This window comes from Arachis hypogaea, chromosome 17, assembly GCF_003086295.3.
Source record: "Arachis hypogaea cultivar Tifrunner chromosome 17, arahy.Tifrunner.gnm2.J5K5, whole genome shotgun sequence".
Classification (NCBI taxonomy): Eukaryota; Viridiplantae; Streptophyta; class Magnoliopsida; order Fabales; family Fabaceae; genus Arachis; species Arachis hypogaea.
Genome location: NC_092052.1, coordinates 128777524 through 128796627, shown reverse-complemented (window position 1 = coordinate 128796627; position 19104 = coordinate 128777524). Strand labels below are relative to the sequence as shown.

General features: G+C 31.3%; 2 protein-coding genes across 3 annotated transcripts; one reads left to right on the top strand and one right to left on the bottom strand.

Moving 5' to 3' along the window:
* The first annotated feature begins 1147 nt into the window (after window positions 1–1147).
* Window positions 1148–4412, top strand: LOC112764196 (uncharacterized methyltransferase At1g78140, chloroplastic). 2 transcript variants are annotated; one of them, XM_025809738.2, is made up of 8 exons: window positions 1148–1461; window positions 1589–1710; window positions 2087–2227; window positions 2346–2427; window positions 3100–3293; window positions 3395–3506; window positions 3665–3772; window positions 4009–4412. In XM_025809738.2, the coding sequence occupies exons 1-8, from the start codon at window positions 1270–1272 to the stop codon at window positions 4147–4149; spliced, it is 1092 nt and encodes a 363-aa protein (XP_025665523.1). In that variant the 5' UTR covers window positions 1148–1269; the 3' UTR covers window positions 4150–4412. The 2 variants fall into 2 exon arrangements, with proteins under 2 accessions (XP_025665523.1, XP_025665522.1); XM_025809737.3 differs by having other exon boundaries at window positions 1158–1461; window positions 3380–3506.
* Window positions 4373–6786, bottom strand: LOC112764194 (uncharacterized). The gene is made up of 3 exons (XM_025809736.3): window positions 6064–6786; window positions 5200–5987; window positions 4373–5064 (listed from the first exon to the last, which is right to left on the bottom strand). The coding sequence occupies exons 1-3, from the start codon at window positions 6349–6351 to the stop codon at window positions 4575–4577; spliced, it is 1566 nt and encodes a 521-aa protein (XP_025665521.1). The 5' UTR covers window positions 6352–6786; the 3' UTR covers window positions 4373–4574.
* Window positions 6787–19104: the final 12318 nt, after the last annotated feature.

Genomic DNA, 19104 nt, shown 5'->3' with positions numbered 1-19104 from the left:
CGGCCTAATCTAAAGAGTGTAGCAACAATTCTCCTTGTACAAATTCATTTTCATCGATGCTTTGGTGGTATTGTCATTAGTTGCATTAAGATTATGCTTATTGTTTGCATTGTTCTTATTAAATAATTCTGATATGTGATATCTTTTCCGTCGTGAAGAAAAATTGGGATAAAAATAATAATAAACTGAAGCTTTTTTTTCGTATTAAAAAATATTTTTATATATAAAAAAATTAGACTAAAAATTAATTAATGACATGATTGCCTTTTTAAAACAATATTTTGATCCTTCTATATAAATTTTATTTAAATAACTCCTTTTTAATAATAACAATATAATTGGTCTCTTTTATATTAATTAGTTGTTGTTATTGGTCCTTCCCTTTAATTTATCAATTTGAAGAGTTCTGTCTAGTAGTTGTTGATTTTTTCTGAAGACACCCAAAAAAAAAGTAGTTGATTCCTTTTTATTATTTTCCAACTTGAAGAATAATAAAAGGAATGTTATATGTAACCGATTTTTTTTTTTCTAAAATCTTCTAATTTTTTATATTAAAAATCATCGATAAAAAATAAGAAAAAATAAAAATTTTACGTAAACAAATATAATACAAACATCATTTTTTTCGTGTGAATATTCATTCTGACTCTTGATAATTTTTTTTAAGGACTTTGAGGTCCCTAACAAATTTGACTCTTGATAATTAATTTAGTGGAACTGATTCATTTTTTTGTCAATGATCTCTCTTCAAAACATACTTATGTGATCTGTTAATCACTAATATATTCTCTATTTAATTTTTATAGGTAAAAATAATTTAAAAATCACTAATATTTTTTAGTTTTACACTGTAAATTTAACTAAAGTATTTAAAAATAATAACAAAAAATATAAAAAGTTTAAACGACATTAACAATTCTCTTCAAAAAGACAGTAAGACTCTCAACAAAAGAAAATTTATCAATCTTAGTTGATTCTTAACGAACAAATCAACATTTAAAAATTTAATCCATTAATAAAAAAATATTAATAACAGACTAATTAATGTCATAAAAAAGTTTTTTTTTTTATTGAGAATTTTATTGTGTTTCGAAATAATTATCACGATGGTTTATTTTTATTTTTTCATAAAATAATATATAATATCAAGCGAAGATAGAGGACTAGAAGAGTTTTAAAAGGAAAAGAGAGTTTTCTGGTAGTGGTAATCCATAGCACGGGAGACAGTCACGGTCCACTTCTTCGAAGCTGCTCAACTCAACGGCAACAATGCCCCCAGCGATGGCAGTTATCGGTAACACCTCATTATTCTCTAACCTCACGCTCTCTCCTTCGCTCAACCGCTCCACGCGCCTCTTCTTCATCTCTGTTGCTTTCTCTCCCACCAACTTTCGCCTTCGAGCTGCCTCTGCTTCTTCTTCTCCTTCTTCCACTGCTACTTTCGTCGACACCAACCCAACCGTAGCGCTTCTTCTTCTTCTTCTTTCACTAATTCAACAAACAATTTCATTTGTTATACTTTTTTGTTTGTTTGTGTATATATAGTTTATTATTCAATAATACGTGGAGCGTAATTTTGTGAGTTCAGGATTCCATCGTTGCAGAGAAGGAGAAGGAGAAGGAGAACGAAGTGAAGCACAGCAGCAACTTATTGGCTTGTCCGGTTTGTTACGACTCCTTGAATTGGACTAGTCATCCTTCCTTATCAGTGTGAGTTCATCTCATTAATACAAATCCATCTTTGAATTATGATTGTGATTACCGATGATGAACTTCTAATTTGCTTCTATATTTTGATTTTTGATTGATTTTCTTCTTTTCTTCTTATAATCAGATAGTAAGTATCGTAAGTTCGTAACCATAGTAAGTTCTAGGTTCGAGAAATGTTTGCTGTATTATTATTATTACTACTATGTGTTGAAACAGTATGCCAATTTATTCATCGTGGACCATTGAATGAAATGTGAGTGATATTGAAATTCAATCAAATGGAAGATGACGAAAGAGTTGGTTCGATTCTGCAAAATGAGTACACTGTAAGCTTAACATAACCTCTGCTGTTTCTTGATTGGGTAATTTGATTCAGAGATGCTATAGCTGGGTCTAGTTTACAATGTGGAACGTGTAAGAAAACATATGTTGGAAACCAAACGCATCTAGACCTCACGGTAACAACCGGAGCCAAAAGCTATGGTGAACCTATGCCATTTACCACAGAGTTTTTCAGGTATCCAACTTTTATCTCTTCTTTCTTGATATATTATGATCTTTTCTAAGCTAACATATGCACATCAATAAAGTAAAATACAGTGGTATAATTTGACAATGATTGTGTTCTGAACCAGGTTGCCATTGATATCAGCTCTCTATGAGAGAGGCTGGCGCCAAAGTTTTGTATGGGGTGGTTATCCAGGTCCTGAGAAAGAGGTGAATCAAATCTTTTTGTTCTTCAACTTGACTGTATTCCAAATTTATATTGGTTTCTTATTTATCATTATTTGTTCTTCCGCTTCTTGCATAAGATTGTGTGCAATTGCAACAATAATGATTCTTCATATATGACATTATATTGGTGACTTTTAGAGTTTTGAGGAGCATCCATCAAACAAACAGTCTGATAAGTGTTTAATAACGGCTCAAACTCAAAGTCAATTTGTATGCTAAGCAACTAATAAGACAAAAATTTTGAGGTAATTTGTCATAAGCTGGAAATATGTGCTTAGCAAAATCAGTTTAAAATAAGTTTTGCTGCTTTCACAAGCTCATCCAACTATGCAAGAAATTACTGCCACTGCCAGAACCAAATTAGCACCTCTAAACCTAAACTTAGCTAATGCTGATGTCCTGAAATCTTGATCATTAAGTTTGTCATATTTACTTTGTGGACGTTGATGAGAAGAATAATTCATATTTACCTTGTCATTCACATTTCTACCATTTATATAATTGCTCTGTGTTGTAGATCACCAAGTTCTTTAGATTTATATTGAGATCTGCCTTCTTCACCATGCATGTCATATGTACTTCCAAAGCAATGCTGATGCATGGCTACTGTAATTTACCTCATATAATCATGCATGTTATTGAATTTTATTGCAGTTTGAACTAATGAAGGAGTTCTTAAAGCCAGTATTGGGTGGAAATATCATCGATGCTAGTTGTGCAAGTGGATTATTTTCAAGATTATTTGCAAAGAGTGGATGGTTTTCTTTGGTTGTTGCTCTAGACTACTCAGAAAACATGTTGAAACAGTGTTATGAATTCATTCAGCAGGAAGAGAACTTTCCAAAAGAGTATACATTTTATATTTCTTTTATTCAACTTTTGAGTTCAAAGTTATACTTATTATACATTTTGGTTTATGTGACAAACTCAGTAGTGCATCTGTTGTTAGGAACATCACCTTGGTTAGAGCAGACATATCAAGACTCCCTTTTGTTTCAAGTTCTGTCGATGCAGTGCATGCGGGTGCAGCTCTCCACTGTTGGCCTTCACCTTTAGCAGCTGTAAGCAAATGGTTGTTCATTAATATTTGGATTTTAAAGAAGTGTTTAATTTGGTTAGAATATCTACAATTTCTTGGAGCAAATCATTTAAACTATGATGTGTTACCTTAACTTTATTTGCATTGTTTCCTATAATTTCCATGATCCATATTATGCAGGTAGCTGAAATAAGTCGTGTTTTACGACCTGGAGGTGTCTTTGTTGCAACCACCATAATAATTGATGGGCCTTTCATTGTTGTCCCATTTAGAAGTACTTTCAGTCAGGTATAGAATCTTTTTGGCTTGGGACACTCGTATCTGCATTTATTGGTAACCTCGGTGATAGTAACCACTAACCAGACTCACTGTTATATTCTCAATTGCATTAATCTTGTGCGCTTTATTTCATTCATGATTAATCCCTCTGATGATACATAGGAAATTTCTCATATTTTTTCGTAGGACATAAGAAAATGTTTCTGGCAAGTTTAAATAATGGATCAGTTCGTTTTTCATTGTAGAGTTTTAAGCAAGTATCCGGAAGTAACTTATTTCTCTCTGAACGTGAACTTGAAGAACTCTGCAGTGCCTGCGGGCTGGTTGGATTTAAATGCATCAGAAATGGATTTTTTGTGATGATTTCTGCTACCAAACCAAGTTAAGGTTTGAGTTTTCTGGTGCTGATTCCTGTGCTACCTTATATACATCTTACTGAAGGATTTACACAGTTCATTTGATAAATAAGTAGCAGATCATGATAATATTTGCTCCATTTAGCAAAATTAATATAAGTCACATACTTATGTGCCATAGATGTCATGAGTGAATGCACCACTGCATAAACAAGTCATGGTGGATTATAGATGTAAATCTCAAAATTCTTGATTTAGATGTAAATATGATTACCCATCATAATTCACTTTCATTTTGCATTTGATTTATATGTCACAATCATCATAGTTTTGTCAACAAAGTTAAGTGGAAGGAAGAGAATATAAAAATATGGAAGAGAAAACTATGGAAGGCCTATACTAAAATATACAATCTCTTTTAACCTGATATACAATCTCTCTTGAACCTAGCAACCTCAGCCGGCTGCAGAGTTGCGAAAACTATTTGTCCAATCGGCAAATGTCAACCTCCGTTGGAGCAATGTGTTACCTTCACCATCATGATCAAAATCACCAGTCAACCCTTCTTTCTCAAACTCTCTATCCAAGGGCAAACTAGGTGATTCAATTTCCTGCAACTCCGATTCTATTAGAGCCTCCATCCTAGCACGTTCCCTGTCTCTTGGGTAAGCATGATAGAGAAACGAGTATATGAAACAGCATAGCGCCATTGGAATTCCAATTGCTGTATATAAAGCCTTTGCCAGTGATGCAGCATTCTCTCTATCTGTTAAAATTTCTTGAGATACCGTAGCACCTTTAGGAATAGGCTTATACCCATAAACATGTTGAGCCAAAATCCCCACCGCAGGAGGAGCAAAGGATGATAGTATAGACTCAAAAGATCGATCCATCGCATATACACTAGTTCGAGATCTCTCTGGAACTATCTCTGCAAAAATTGGACTGATGTCCATGCAGTTTGTGATAAATCAGACCTATGGATAAGCAATAAGCCTAACAAGTTGTCTAAGAGTCTAAGTTCAAAATCTATGCAGAAGATTATCACAAACAATAGTTCCTAATAAGTGGGAAAATTACTTGTTTGCAGCTGGAGCATTCCAAGATATGCAGAACCCCACAATGATCAGAACCAAACCATGAGGTATAATAGTAGATGGATTTTGTGGCAACCCCAGTAAAAGTATTGCTGCAAGGGGGATTGCGGATGCAGAGCTTATTTGTGCCAGAATTATCCTTCCAGAGTTTGGAAGCCGTTTCGAAAGTATGTCCCCCATCTTGCCTCCAAACAAACCCCCAATGGATGAAGAAACCACAAACAAACCTATGAGAAATGCAGTTTTCTGGTGGGAAAATCCACTAAGCTCAAGCCACATTGGTGAAAATGACAAAGCTGACCAGGGAAATGAACCGGTGACACCCTGCGCAACAATGATCTGAAAAGACAAAATCTTGGAAACCGACTTGGCTTCCTGAAATAAATTTTTCACTTCCGACCAGAATGTTCTACCGGCAGCGTCTTTCCGGCGCATTTTCGCAGAAACTTCAAGTTCAAGTTCAAGTTCACGGCTACCATTATCCGAGAAGTGTGGATCCTTGGCGAAAAGGAAAACTAGCACACCAACTAGAACACTAATGAATCCAACTAGATGGAAGGAAATTCTCCAACCAGGGATGCCCATGATGGTTAAGGGAGCAATCAACATGGAGAAGAAGCCACCAAGAATGGCACCAATGTTGCCGGTGAGTTGAAGCCATCCAAAAGCCATGCCGCGATTGTTGTCATGAGTTGAGTCAGCAACAAGAGACTGAATTGCAGGGGTAACGAGTGCAAGGCCAATCCCATTAAGCCCTCGTGACACAGCCACCTATTATTGATTATTAATTCAATATCTAAATGCGAGAAAACGTAGCACGCGCCTTGGAAAGAGAGGTGGGGAGTACCTGGAAGAAGGTGGAGGAGAAGCCCACGAGGAAGGTGGCGGCGGCCCAGAGGAAAGCGCCGATGGCGATGACGTGGGCGCGGTTGTGGCGGAGGGAGAGGTAGGCGGCGAGGGGGTAGCAGGAGGACTGGACGATGGATCGGAAGAGAGTGAGGGATCCGAGGCCGGTGGGGTCTGTGTGGAGGGCCTCACCGACTTCCTTGTAGACGCCGGGGAGGAGGGACTCGTCGGCCCTCTCCATGATCCCCGCCAGGTTCACAAGCAGCAGAGTCACCGTCTCTCCTTTCATCGTATCATCGAATCACCACCGTTCACTTCACCAAGTCATCATTGTCTTATGGGCCTTTTCTCTCACTTCAATACGCGTTGCTGTGTTTCTTTGACACCATTACACCAACACGACTTTTCTTCATTGAATTTTCCATTCTTTCTTTCTCGTCAACGCCCCTCACCTCACCGCTACTCTCTATTTTTGTCTTTTTTTTTTTAATTTATTTTACAGTCCTGGTAAGCTTATGCAGCCCAAATCTCATCCAGACTAAGTTGGGGCCTGAATCCAATAAGTTCGGAGAGGAGAAAGGCCCCATGTCCAAAAAAACAATAGAAAGACTCTTTTTTCTTCTTATATTAGTTTATTACGGTAGAAATTGTGGTATCTTAATGTTTAGGGTTTTGCTATCTTAAAGTTTTAATTTATTTATTATTTTTATGCATTAAAAATATAAAAAAATTTATTTATATAATAAATAATATTAAAATATTTTTTTATGGTATGTTTAACCTATACTTTTATGGTATTTAATTTTTTTTTATCATGTACCCAGAAAAATAAAACCTGCTATATTAAATTAATAATAGGGGCCAATTGAAGTTGACATTAGGTTTCAGGATTTTGTTAGTGACTCCTCATGGTTAGGAGACTGAATTTTTCCAAAATCATTAAATCGTCAATGAAAGAATAACTGCGCCGTGAGAGATTTTATAATAGACAATTCGATTTTTAGTTTATCTAATTAATTATCAATCATTGTATTTGCATATTTAAAAATTACCCACTGATCAGTTAATGTGTATAAAAATATATATTCGACGTCTCATAAATTTTTGTTATGATACTATTATAAAAAATTTAATGATTCGTTTAATATAAGTTTAATTATTCTACTAATTGATTATTATTTATTTGATAAAATGTATAAATTTATATAAATATGCACAAACATATACTCATTGTCTCATTGATAGATCAGTGACTAATTTTGAATGTACATTGAACATGATGAGTTAAACTATACTTTAATTTTTTTAAAATTGAATTGCTCTTAATTCTTCGTCAATTAGGACAATAAAATAAATTAAAAACATTGAAAGTAGAAACCATTGCTATTATTATTAGTAGTTACCAGAGAGCAATGATACCGCCATGTTGAGATGATGTTAAGACTAGAAAAAGAGAGACCGAGTTGGAATTTGAAATGAAGAGATAGAATGACCAAGTCCAAAATGAGTATAAAGGACAAAAAGAGATGTCAAAAGCAATTGATTCCTAATTATGCCTGTCTTATATATATGCTTATTCTTGATACCACCAGTAGTAGTTGAGGGATATATGATTTAATGGCCTTGTCACTCACTCACTCACTCAGTGTTGTTGCATAACATTATTATTATTATTATCATTATTGAGTACATATGACACTGAAAACTGAGAAATCAGACACTAATAGTTCACAGAAGAAATTAAAGTTGGAAAGGGAGAAGAAGGCGGGGGTGAATAATGAATAATAAATCATCATTGCTAGAGAGCAGATTATTGTCCGGCATGGGCCACTACCATTCCCAAAGGGGAACACTCACATGTCACTTATCTCTCTCTCCTCTTCTCTCCTTTCATGTAATCATCTCCTTTCAATCATCATCATAAGCATCATTCTTTGTTATCGTTTTTCTTATATTCCTTTCTACTTGTTTTACCCATAATAATTCCCTACCTGCTATGCTACCCTAATTTTTTTTTTATATTGATAATTTTAGTTAATATTATAATGTTTTTGTATAATACATTGATATAAAAAATATATAAGATAAAAAATAAAAATAAAAAATTAAAAATCGTGAATTATGATTTTAAATAGGACAAAAAATAATTAAAAATCTTGAGTCACGATTTCAATTTTTTAATTTAAAAAAATTATAATTTATAAAATCATAAATTACGATTTCTTTTGTTATATAAATTGATACTTACAAATTGTGTTGTGCATCATACATATAGAATATACTAATTTAGATTCATATTAATATATTACACAACTTCAACTATAGTATAAAAAATAATTAGCGGCTATAGGACTAGTATAACCTCAATGGGATATAGTTCTTGATTTTTTTAATATTCTTTTTTCAAAAACTATTATGTAGTTATTTTATAAAATATATCAAGTTATTAATACACATTCTCTAACAATATAATTAGATAAAATGAAAATTAATAAATTTTACGTCATATCTAATAATAATAAAAGAAAAAATATAGAAAAATAATTCTTAATCAACCAACTTTAAATAACTGTAATTAATAATTATTAATTTTATATTTTTAAAATAAAATTTAAATAATTACTAATTAATCACAATTAATTAATGTAGAATGCAGTTAAAAAATGTTTATTGATTTATTGTTGCCTAAATTCCTGTTGATTACTTAGCGGAATTGATAATGAAAAAATTATGTGTGACAGCTTAATACATGAAATAATCTCTGTATACATACTTTGTTACATTGCTTAAGAATTTGCCCTATCCCCTTGCATTGTAATTGAACTACCTATGTATTTTGGCAGCTATAATATGATGTACGTCATTCCGCTATAAGCATCAATAATAATAACCTTTGCTATTGAAATTTTGGCACGTTATCAACTTAGCTTAAAAACTTAAAGGACAAATAATGATGATGAAGATGATATATCGGTAATTATTTCGCTAGATTGCTTAAAACAAGCTAAGGAAATAAGGTCCGTTGGTATGAACGAAGTATGAACAAAAGAGTGAAAGACACAACTAGTCTCTGTCAAGATACTTGTCATTTGGATAAGATATGCGCTTATGCTAATTAACTTGTTTTGAGAGCAACCATCAAGAAAAAAGAAAAAACAAAAATCATACTAGCTTTTTTTTTTTCTGAGAAAAAATGTGATTGGACGTTTAAATAACATAACAGATGCTTGATTGCCATATCATCTAGCATTATATATGACACTATCGTAATACCGACCGAATTTCAAGCAAAATTGGTCGTTAAATCCTTAAAAACTGATTTAGTTATATGTTAAAACGTTGGCCACTAAATTATATTTATCAATTGATTTTTAAGTAAGAGGTGACTAAATTAATGACCAACTAGATCCGTCATTAAGAAATTTAGTAACTGATTTAGTTTTTTTTTTTTTTTTTGGGTCATATAAATTTTTGATCAATCACAAATTCGATTGTTATTGACGTCCAATTTGATTTGATAAAATCAGCCGCTATTCTAAAAATATTTTTAGTTTAATCTATTTCTCTTGCTTTCTTTTCTAAGATATATATAGAGTTATTCCAAAAACTTTAAAAGATTACAACTAAGGCCTAATTTGATAGAATTCTTTAAAAATGTATTTATATTTTTTAAAAGTACAAGAGTTTTATTTTATATTTGGTAAATAAAAAATATTGATTGAAAGTTACTTTTAATTTATTTTAGGATATAGCTAGTTATTTTGTGTCTTGGAGGTATTTATTAAGATTGTTATTAATAAAAAATTTTAAATTTTTTTTAATAAATAAATAATACATATATTAAAAACTTAATTTTATATTTTTTTCAAAAAAACAATTTTAATTAATAATTTGAACTAGTACTCGTAGAATACATATTAGCTAAATCTTTAAATTTTTCTACGATATTAGCTAAATCTTTAAATTTATCAAAGATATGTGCTATAACTTTTGAAAAATTATCTTTCAAAAGTCAACTTAATAAATTATTTGCAAAAAATAAAAATGTTAACAAACAAAGTCTAAATGTAATAAATCCAGCATGCACATACCCTTTTTGGGAAGGAGGGTTACATAATACAACACGTAATAATTAAAGTAATATATATAATTAAATTTCGTAAATACATTTGAAAATGATTTTCTTTTTCTAAAACCACCAAATCAAATTTTTGAACTTCAAACCTAATCTAGCACTACTAATTAAAGTTGACTTCTTTAATTACAATCTCAATCCTTTCTAGTCACCAAAAAATCTCAATCCTTTCTATAAAACTAATTCCTTTGCAATTGAATACTAATATTTTTTTACGGATCTATGTTAAGATATGAGGTCTATGCAAAAAGAGGCGTAAAAAAATTATGAACCATGATGAGTTGGTTAAAGAAAGAATATAATCCATGAACATCTTGCTACCTAGCTTGCTCCACGATCGAGAAAATACTATAATTCTTTGTTGAAAAAACTGAAACATATGACAAAATGAAATCAAAGAACAGCTAGCTAGTAACGCAGAAACGTACAATATAATAAATCATGCATATCTTTCATACATTTATTTTATACATATGAAAATGAGTATGATATGATATTCGAACATCCAAATTAAAATGGGTCATATCACTGAAAACCAGAAACTAATTCCTAGATGGTAGTATTAATAGGTAGCGTTTGATGGAGAGATAGAGACGGAAAGACTGAGACTGAGAGACAGAGAATAAGAGACAGAGATTAAAATAAATATCAGTATTCTATTTGGTGCAAAATGGGAGACAAAAATTGAAACAAGAATGAAATTCTAATTTAATTTGCACAAAGGATAAAATTGGAATTAATTAATTGAAATGAAAGTATTTTAGGTATAAAATGTTATTAAAGTTTCAGTCTCAATCTCTAAAAATTTTAGTCCCTTATGTCTCTACATTTTGGAAGTACTGAAATATTGAAATTTTAGAAACAGAGACAAAAATTTTAATACCAGTCTCTGAATCAACAAATATAATAATGATTCTCAGTCTCTCAATCTCTATCTCAATACCTCAAAACAAACGCTACCATAGTGTTTTAACAGTGTTTTATTTTAACATGCAATAAATTATGTGCTACGATCTTATATTCCTGGATTTACATATTCTTTTGATTTTCTGTATTTTCTGTATTTTAACATACAATCAAATTATTGTCTTCATTCGCTGAAGGTCGTAGATAGTATTAGCAATAGATATTTGGAGCTAAAAAATTTACTTTCAAATATCAAGTTTCCACTTTCCACATATATAATACAAAAATTAAAAAAATACATAAATAATTATATCTCTATAACTCTTTTACTTCTTCTCACGTGATTTATGATGTGATTTATGATGCACAGACACTGATACTGACACGGGACACGACACGACATGGGACATGCCGATACGCAAATTTTAAAATCTTGCATTAGACGGGAACAAGCATACATATAAAATATAAAGTATTTTTTAGATAAATTGTAATGATATTTTGATATTTTATTGATATTAAAATATAAATTAAAATTTTTAATTATTTTTAATGTCTTATTTTAATTATATCAAGTATTTAAAATATTTTTTGTTTTAATAAATAATAATATATACTATATCTAAATTTATTTTAAAAATATATGTTAAGAATAAGACTGGACACGCTGACACGTGATGATATTTAGGTGTGTCCAGGTGTGTCCGGAGAAGAATTTTTTATTTTTTATTAAGACAATATTGAATACAGCAAACACGCGTGTCGGACGAGTGTTGTGTCCAAAATGTGTCTGACACACGGATATGACAATTCAGCAAAGTGTCCGTCCTTCATAGCACGTGATAGATTTTTTTGACTTGAAACGAAACTTATAAGCTTTCTTTTAATTTTTGTGTTTGCCCTACATCGAATACTTTTTAGAAGCAATAGAGATCAAATTTTAAATTTTTTAATCATAAAGACTCTTATTATATATATTAATAGGAAAAAGCACAAAAATAGTTATATATATATGACGGTAAGATTAAGGCTGGGTTTGGTAAAGCTTTTTTAAGATGTGCTTGTGCTTTTTAAAAGCACAAGCACGTCATTTTGCGTTTGGTAAATTAAAAAGCCCAAGTGCTTGTGCTTACGGCTTTTAAAAGTTAGGGGTGCTTTTGAAAGCACCTAGGAGGGAGCTTTTCAAAGCTGGCTTATGCTTACTAAATTTTTTTCATTTTCCCGCACGTATTTCCCGCTATTATATTGTCATTAAAATTCTCGTATATTTCTAACTTCTCATCCTAACCTTCACAAACTCTAACACAATCTTCATATATTTTTTATTTTTCAACCTAATCTTCACAAATTTCAATACAAATACATCTCTATCACATATTAGGTATGAACTTCTATTTATTTATGTTTTTTTTTGCGTTAATTTTGTATTTTTTCAGTAGATCTATTATGTTTGTTTTTCTCTGTTCTTTGAAACGGGAAGAGGTTGATCTGGTTTATGAAAACCAATCATAAAATTTTCTTTGCATGAACATTAGTCAAAATTATAATAACAACATGTATATACATATGTAAATATAGATATATAATTATAAGAGTAGTTTATTTGAGATAAGTGTCCTATTTTTTGTGATCTATAAAGGTGAGCCAATATATATAGGTGGGTAATGAACGTACCCAGTATTAACATTGGATTACATACAAATTTTATTATTGACTAATGATAAATCTATTTATATTAGTACAGAGAATAAATCAAGTAAATATGTTAATTATTATGATGCTTATATAATAAAATAAATACTAAATATGTTAATTTAGTATTTTTAGTAATGATGTTTAGGATAAAATAAATTTTTATGATACTTATATAAAATTTTAAAGTTAAAAAATAAAAGAATTTATTTATTATATTTATGTTTATTATAAATTTTTTATTTTAACATTATTTTATTTTAAAATATTATATAAATTTTTAAAAAATTTAAAAATAGAAATTATTTTTTGTTATAAACATGTTTATTATAATTTCTTTAACTTTTAAAAGCTGTTTTACCAAACACAATTGTGGTGCTTGTACTTATTAAAAGTCATTTTTAATTTGATTTTACCAAACCCAAGTGCTGTAGCTTTTAAAAAGCTATCTTTTAAAAGACAGTTTTCATAAACTACTTTTAAAAAGCAAAAGCTTTACCAAACCCAGCCTAAGACTTTAAGAGTAACTAGCGTATCTCAGTTCACATATATATATATACAATATTATGGATGGTAACCATACGTAGTGGAAATAGAACGAAAGAGATAGGGGGAGAAAAAGAAATTAAAGTTGGTTGCATTGTGCCAAAGTCAAAATTCTTAGGTACATAATTTGGACCAAAGTGAAAGAGAGCGTTAGCCAGCGCCATCGTTGCAACCTTTTGAATTGGATGTATATTGAATAGTACTAATTAACTCCATGAGAAGCCCAATTTGCACTTCTCAAATACCAATTTTATCATGCTAATTGCCTACATATATATCTATATGTTTACCTTTATGTCTAAGATAATGATGTTAGTTCCATATAGTCAAATATTATTTGATGTATCACAACTATTCTCACCGACTTCTTTGGTTACACATAACTATCTCTTTATTGTTGTAAGAAAAAGTTTAGGTAGCACCGGCACATCTTATATCATAGAGTTAGGGCATATTAAAGGATCATTCAATTAAGAAAATACTAATTGCCTATCAATCACTCGTTAAAAATAACCTTCACATTTTTTTTTTTGCATATTTCTGCATTTTAATTAATTTGTTGCATGTAAGCACGATGCAAATAAGTTGTAAAACCTGTCACCCAAATGACAATGAACATCATAAAGCTATCATGAATTCATCATCCTCATATAATTGCTACTAGCCTACTAGTATATATATTACTTTTATAAAATTCTAATTATATGTGCGTACAAAATAAAATTTATAATGAGGAATAAATTAAAGAAGTTATATTATTCCTTATATAATCTACCAATGTACATAATAAAGATATGATTCATAATTTCATTGTAGACTAACTAGCTTCATACTGCAATTAATATCAAATAATAATAATGATAAAAAAAAAAAAGAAGAGAAAAGGCAAGAAAGATGGTAAGCACCAACAGAAGCAGCACTATGATGAACATCATGATAGTCATATAATTCTACAATGTAATGATTCACAAGTTCTCTGTACTATTATTATTTACCCACCCTTCATCATCATCACATGGTTGATGATTAACCCTAATTGACACTTCCTTCATCATCAACAGTACCTAATTAAACTTACCTTACCTTAATTATCTTTCTTCTTCTGATCTTCTTCTTCAGATTGCAGCTAATAAGCTACCTTATTTCCATGTAAAGACCTAATTATTCTACCATCATGGCTTGGGATACCCTCATCGGAAGCTACATGTTCTTGATCCGGTGGTAGCATCAGTTGCGCATTATTGTTATTATTGTTCGGCGGCTGATGAAGATCCTGATGAAGCGATGCCGCCATGGATAGACTTGCTTGAGACTTAGGAGCAAACCCTGCAGGAACATTGTTGAAAGGAGTGGTAGTAGTGGTGGTAGGGTTGTTGTTTTGCATGGTTAGATTCATGTGGTGATAGGGTAAAGCAAGATCAGGGGGTAGATGGAAGTTAAGGGGGTTGTTGGAGGCGGTGGTAGTGGAAGCCATAGCATCAAGCATGCTGCTAGTGTGATTGTGATGATGGAATAATAGCGGGTTTGGGTTTGGGCTTGGGTTTGGGCTTGGGCTTTGGCTTTGTGCGAAAGTGCGTGTTAGAGGGTGGAAGTCCATGTGAGGGATGACTCCTGATGATGAGCGGAGGGAAGCGGAGGTTGCAAGAAGGTCGAGGCGGCGAGAGAAGGCGGAGGAGAAGGGCGGAGAAGGGATGCCGGTGAATTCCTGAACCATGGATCTGAAGTTGGTTGTGTCGGTGGTGAGAACGGTGGTTGGCGCTCGCCTTGAAGCTCTGCTTCTCTTCTTAGTGTTAGCGTTCCGATGATGAGCAACACCGATAGTAGTTGTTGTTGGTGGTGGTGGCGGTGGTGGTGCAGGTTGAAGAAATAAAGAGGAAGATGAAGAAGAAGGTAGGATTGGGGTTGGGGGTGGTTGAATGGATAGTAATCTTTGTGAGGAGGAGGAAGAAGAAGAAGAATGATTAGTATCCAAATTTATGAATGAATATTGTGGAGGGAAGGTAGTGGAAGAAGGAAGAAGATTAATAGCAGAAGAGGAAGAAGCAGAAAAGAAGTTTGCATCTGGCGGATTTTGATTTGGATTGAGGAAGAGTGAATGCGAACGTGAATCATCGTCATATTCGTCATCGCCACTAGAGGAGATACTTCCGCTATTCCCAGAATCCATAAATTAGGGTTTGAGGGAAGAAGACGAAGAAAAAAGAGTTGATAGAGGAGAAGGAGAAGAAGAGAAAAAAGAGGGTTGGCTTTTTTAGAAGATGGGAAAAGAAAGAAAGAAAGAGAGAGTGGAGTGTGGGACCCGCCCGCATTGGAGTAGAGATAAAAGACCTGCCGGTGGCTGGGGCTGGCAGCGGGTCAAACTCAAACTGAATGTCACAGCGACATTCACAAATAATATTTACTTTTTACTAATTAATTTTTAATATTAAAAAATTATAAAAATAGGCTGCCGGAGAGCAGAGATGGAGGGCAACGTACTTTTCCATACACACCCCCCAAAAGGTCATTCCTCATATATGTATCTATCACTAAATAAAGCTAAACATTAATTAATTAATTCAACAAAGTGACACACAAATAACAATAGGCTTTCTGAGTAAGCTAGGTTATTAGAGGTGACTTCACCCAATACATAAATTACTACAAATTCTTTGTTGCCGATACTATAAGTTAACCTAGCTTTGAGTTAAACATCTGAGATCAATTTAGGGGGAAAAATATATATATATATATATATATTCTTATTGTCTTTCTTGTTCCAACTAATCTTTTTTGCTGTTGTTTAAGAAATAAGCATTTTTTTTTTGCGAGGAGTGCTAGGGTCAGTAATTTTTGTGTTTTGTAATTATTAATTGGTCATTAATAGTATTTTTAATGGTGTAAAATTATGAGGAGTGCTACACATACAAGTCATTTGGTTTAACCCATATACGATTTTCATGGCGTGCTCCTCCTTCTCCTTCTCATCTTCCTTCTTCTTCTCCTTCTTCTTCTCCTCCTCTTCCTCTTCTTCTCCTACTCTTCTTCTTCTTCTTCCATGAAAACAAATTTTTTGTCAAATTTGATCTCCTTTGTGCGTTCTCTCTTTGTCTTTTCATTCGTTGTTTTATTTGTATTTATTACTGGTATTCTTGCTTCGTTTTTTTTTTTTCGATTTTCATGGTTTATGAAATCAAGCTTTGAAATCGTTTTGAAGATAATGGAACTTCAGAAATACACCAAAACGATTACAGAAATACACCCGAACAATTACAGAAATACACCCAAATGGTTACAGGAATTCACCCAAACGATTATAAAAATACACCCAAAGGATTACAGAAATATACCCAAAAGATTACGAAAATACACCCAAAGAATTTAAGAAATACACTCAAAATTTGTTGAAGTACACCTTATGCAGAACTCTTTCTCTTTCTCCTCCTCATCTTCTTCAAAAACGATTTCAGAGTTTGATGTCAAAAAACAATGGAAATCGAGAATAACGAAGAAATAAAACAGAGAAAAAAGCACGTAAATAAAGAAGGAGAAAGAGAAGGTAAGAAAAGAAAGAAGAAGAAGAAGAACGTGCAGAAACGAAGAAGAAGAAGAAGAAGAAGAAGAAATAAATGACTTGTATGTGAAAAGACTTGTATGTGGAGAATTTCTCTAAAATTATATCCAATAGTAAGAGATCACTCATTTTTCTTTTGATAGTTAAGTATTGGCCACAAATACAAAAATTGCTGCCCCTAGATTTTTTCTTTTTTTGCCTTCCTTCATAATCTTTTAATATACTTAACTAGAATTTAAAAAAAAAAATCTCAAAATACTAATGGTTAAATCAGTTTAATTAGGAGTGAAGTTATTAATGTATGTATAAAAAATGGAAAAGAAAGGAATTTAGTTGATAGAGAGTGGAGGCACGGTAAAAATTAAATTTTGGCAAGTCTCTAAAAATTAGACCAATAAATGAACCAATCAAATAATTGGTTTAAAATTTTAGGTCAAATTATAATCAAACTGCATTAAAATATATATGTATATAATATAACAGAAAATCTTAGAAACAAGTAGTTTTTAGTAATTTTCACAAGTATTTATGCAGCATAAATATCAAATTGTAAACTTTTTAACAAAATTTTTTTATTAATTTATGTATGTAAATTTTAATAAATATAAATATAAATTATATTGACTTATATATATAAACTCTCATAAATATATATATGAAACTGATGTATTTTTGTGTATAAATTTCTGTAAATATAGACGCAAATTATTATTAATTAAATATAAATTATTGTAAATATAAATATAAATACAAATTATTATAAATTCTTAGTCATATAGCATTACTAATAATATAATATATACGATTATTCTCAAATATACATATATATATATATATACACAAAAATTTACAATTAATCTGTGATAACGTTATTGTTTTGACCTTTAACAAACTAGTAATACAAGTTCTTTGCGCCTTTAATCACAAATCCAATTTTGCATTTTAATATAAATTATTTATCGTATAGTAGGCTAATAGTGTGTAACCTTTTCCCCCTCAATTTTTCTTTCCCCTCAGCTGCGTTTCTCCTTCTCCATTATTAGTCCATTATTATTCACACCTCAAAGGTCTTTTCCATATTATTTTCACTTCCAGACATAGCTAGAAAAATCGAACTTTTAATTAATCCAGATAAATAACTGAATTACCGAATTAATACTTAACTGATAGATTATTTGTAAATTATTTGATCCGATAATAAATAAATAAATATATAAAATTATAATAAAATAATTAAATATTTTTATAATTTAATACAATGCAATAAAATATATACTACAATATTATTATTAAATAATAATTAAATAGTATATATTAGCACTAAATATAACAAGAGCTAGGTAATGGAAAAATGGGACAAGGCCTTGAAATCACACCTAAAAATTAGGGGAGGGAAAAGTGGGTGTTTTATTATTATTATTATTTTTTTGTTGACTAAAGATGATGAAAAGACAAAGAAAAAAGAAAAGAAAGAAGAAACGAGGAAAAAAAAACACTTGAGGGTTATCTAGTTTGAGTAAGGTTCCTACATAAATACACTTTGAAATCCTCTGGAGGGATAGGGAGCTTCACCTGAGCTTGATCCTTTATTAATACCACTACTTTAGCCATGTTATCACTAACTTTATTGGCTTCTCTTTGAATCAATCGTAATTTTATATCCCAGCTTCAGTGCATAATATTTCAATTTTTTTTTTAACTAATAAACGATCTGAGCTCCAAATTTTATTTCCGTTATGAATAAGATTGTAGGTTTCCACACAATCAATTTTACAGATGATATTTATGAACCTACCATCTCAAGCAATAAAAAAATCCTCTCTAAATAACAAAAAATTTACCATAAAGAACACTATTATTGGAAAGGACTCCCAAGCAACCTCTTAATCATTTCTCATTCCAATTTCTGTATACACAAGCAAAATTAATTTTACCACCATTCCCCTTATAGCTAGCATCACAATTCAGCTTATAAGAATAGTCGTAAAAAGATACATTTTTGTGCAGAAGATATTTCGTTTATTTTTAAACACAATCGTAAAAAGAGCGTCTCTAAGACACAACCACACTAAAAGTTTGTACTTATCCAAAATTTGTTATCTTCAAAGCCAAAGCCAACTTCGATGTTCTTGCCATCCCACAATTCTCTTATTCAACTATAAATAACCATTACTTGCATTATAAACCTTAGAAGCTGCCTAGACCAACTC

Excerpts from the sequence above, each read along its gene's own strand:
- LOC112764196 (XM_025809737.3), top strand. The coding sequence starts at position 1,270 with ATGCCCCCAGCGATGGCAGTTATCGGTAACACCTCATTATTCTCTAAC. Across the intron at positions 3,294-3,379 it reads GAAGAGAACTTTCCAAAAGA|TGCATCTGTTGTTAGGAACA; the intron begins GTATACATTTTA and ends CAAACTCAGTAG. Across the intron at positions 3,507-3,664 it reads GGCCTTCACCTTTAGCAGCT|GTAGCTGAAATAAGTCGTGT; the intron begins GTAAGCAAATGG and ends CATATTATGCAG.
- LOC112764194 (XM_025809736.3), bottom strand. The coding sequence starts at position 6,351 with ATGAAAGGAGAGACGGTGACTCTGCTGCTTGTGAACCTGGCGGGGATC. Across the intron at positions 5,988-6,063 it reads TCTCCTCCACCTTCTTCCAG|GTGGCTGTGTCACGAGGGCT; the intron begins GTACTCCCCACC and ends AATCAATAATAG. Across the intron at positions 5,065-5,199 it reads AATGCTCCAGCTGCAAACAA|TCCAATTTTTGCAGAGATAG; the intron begins GTAATTTTCCCA and ends CATGGACATCAG.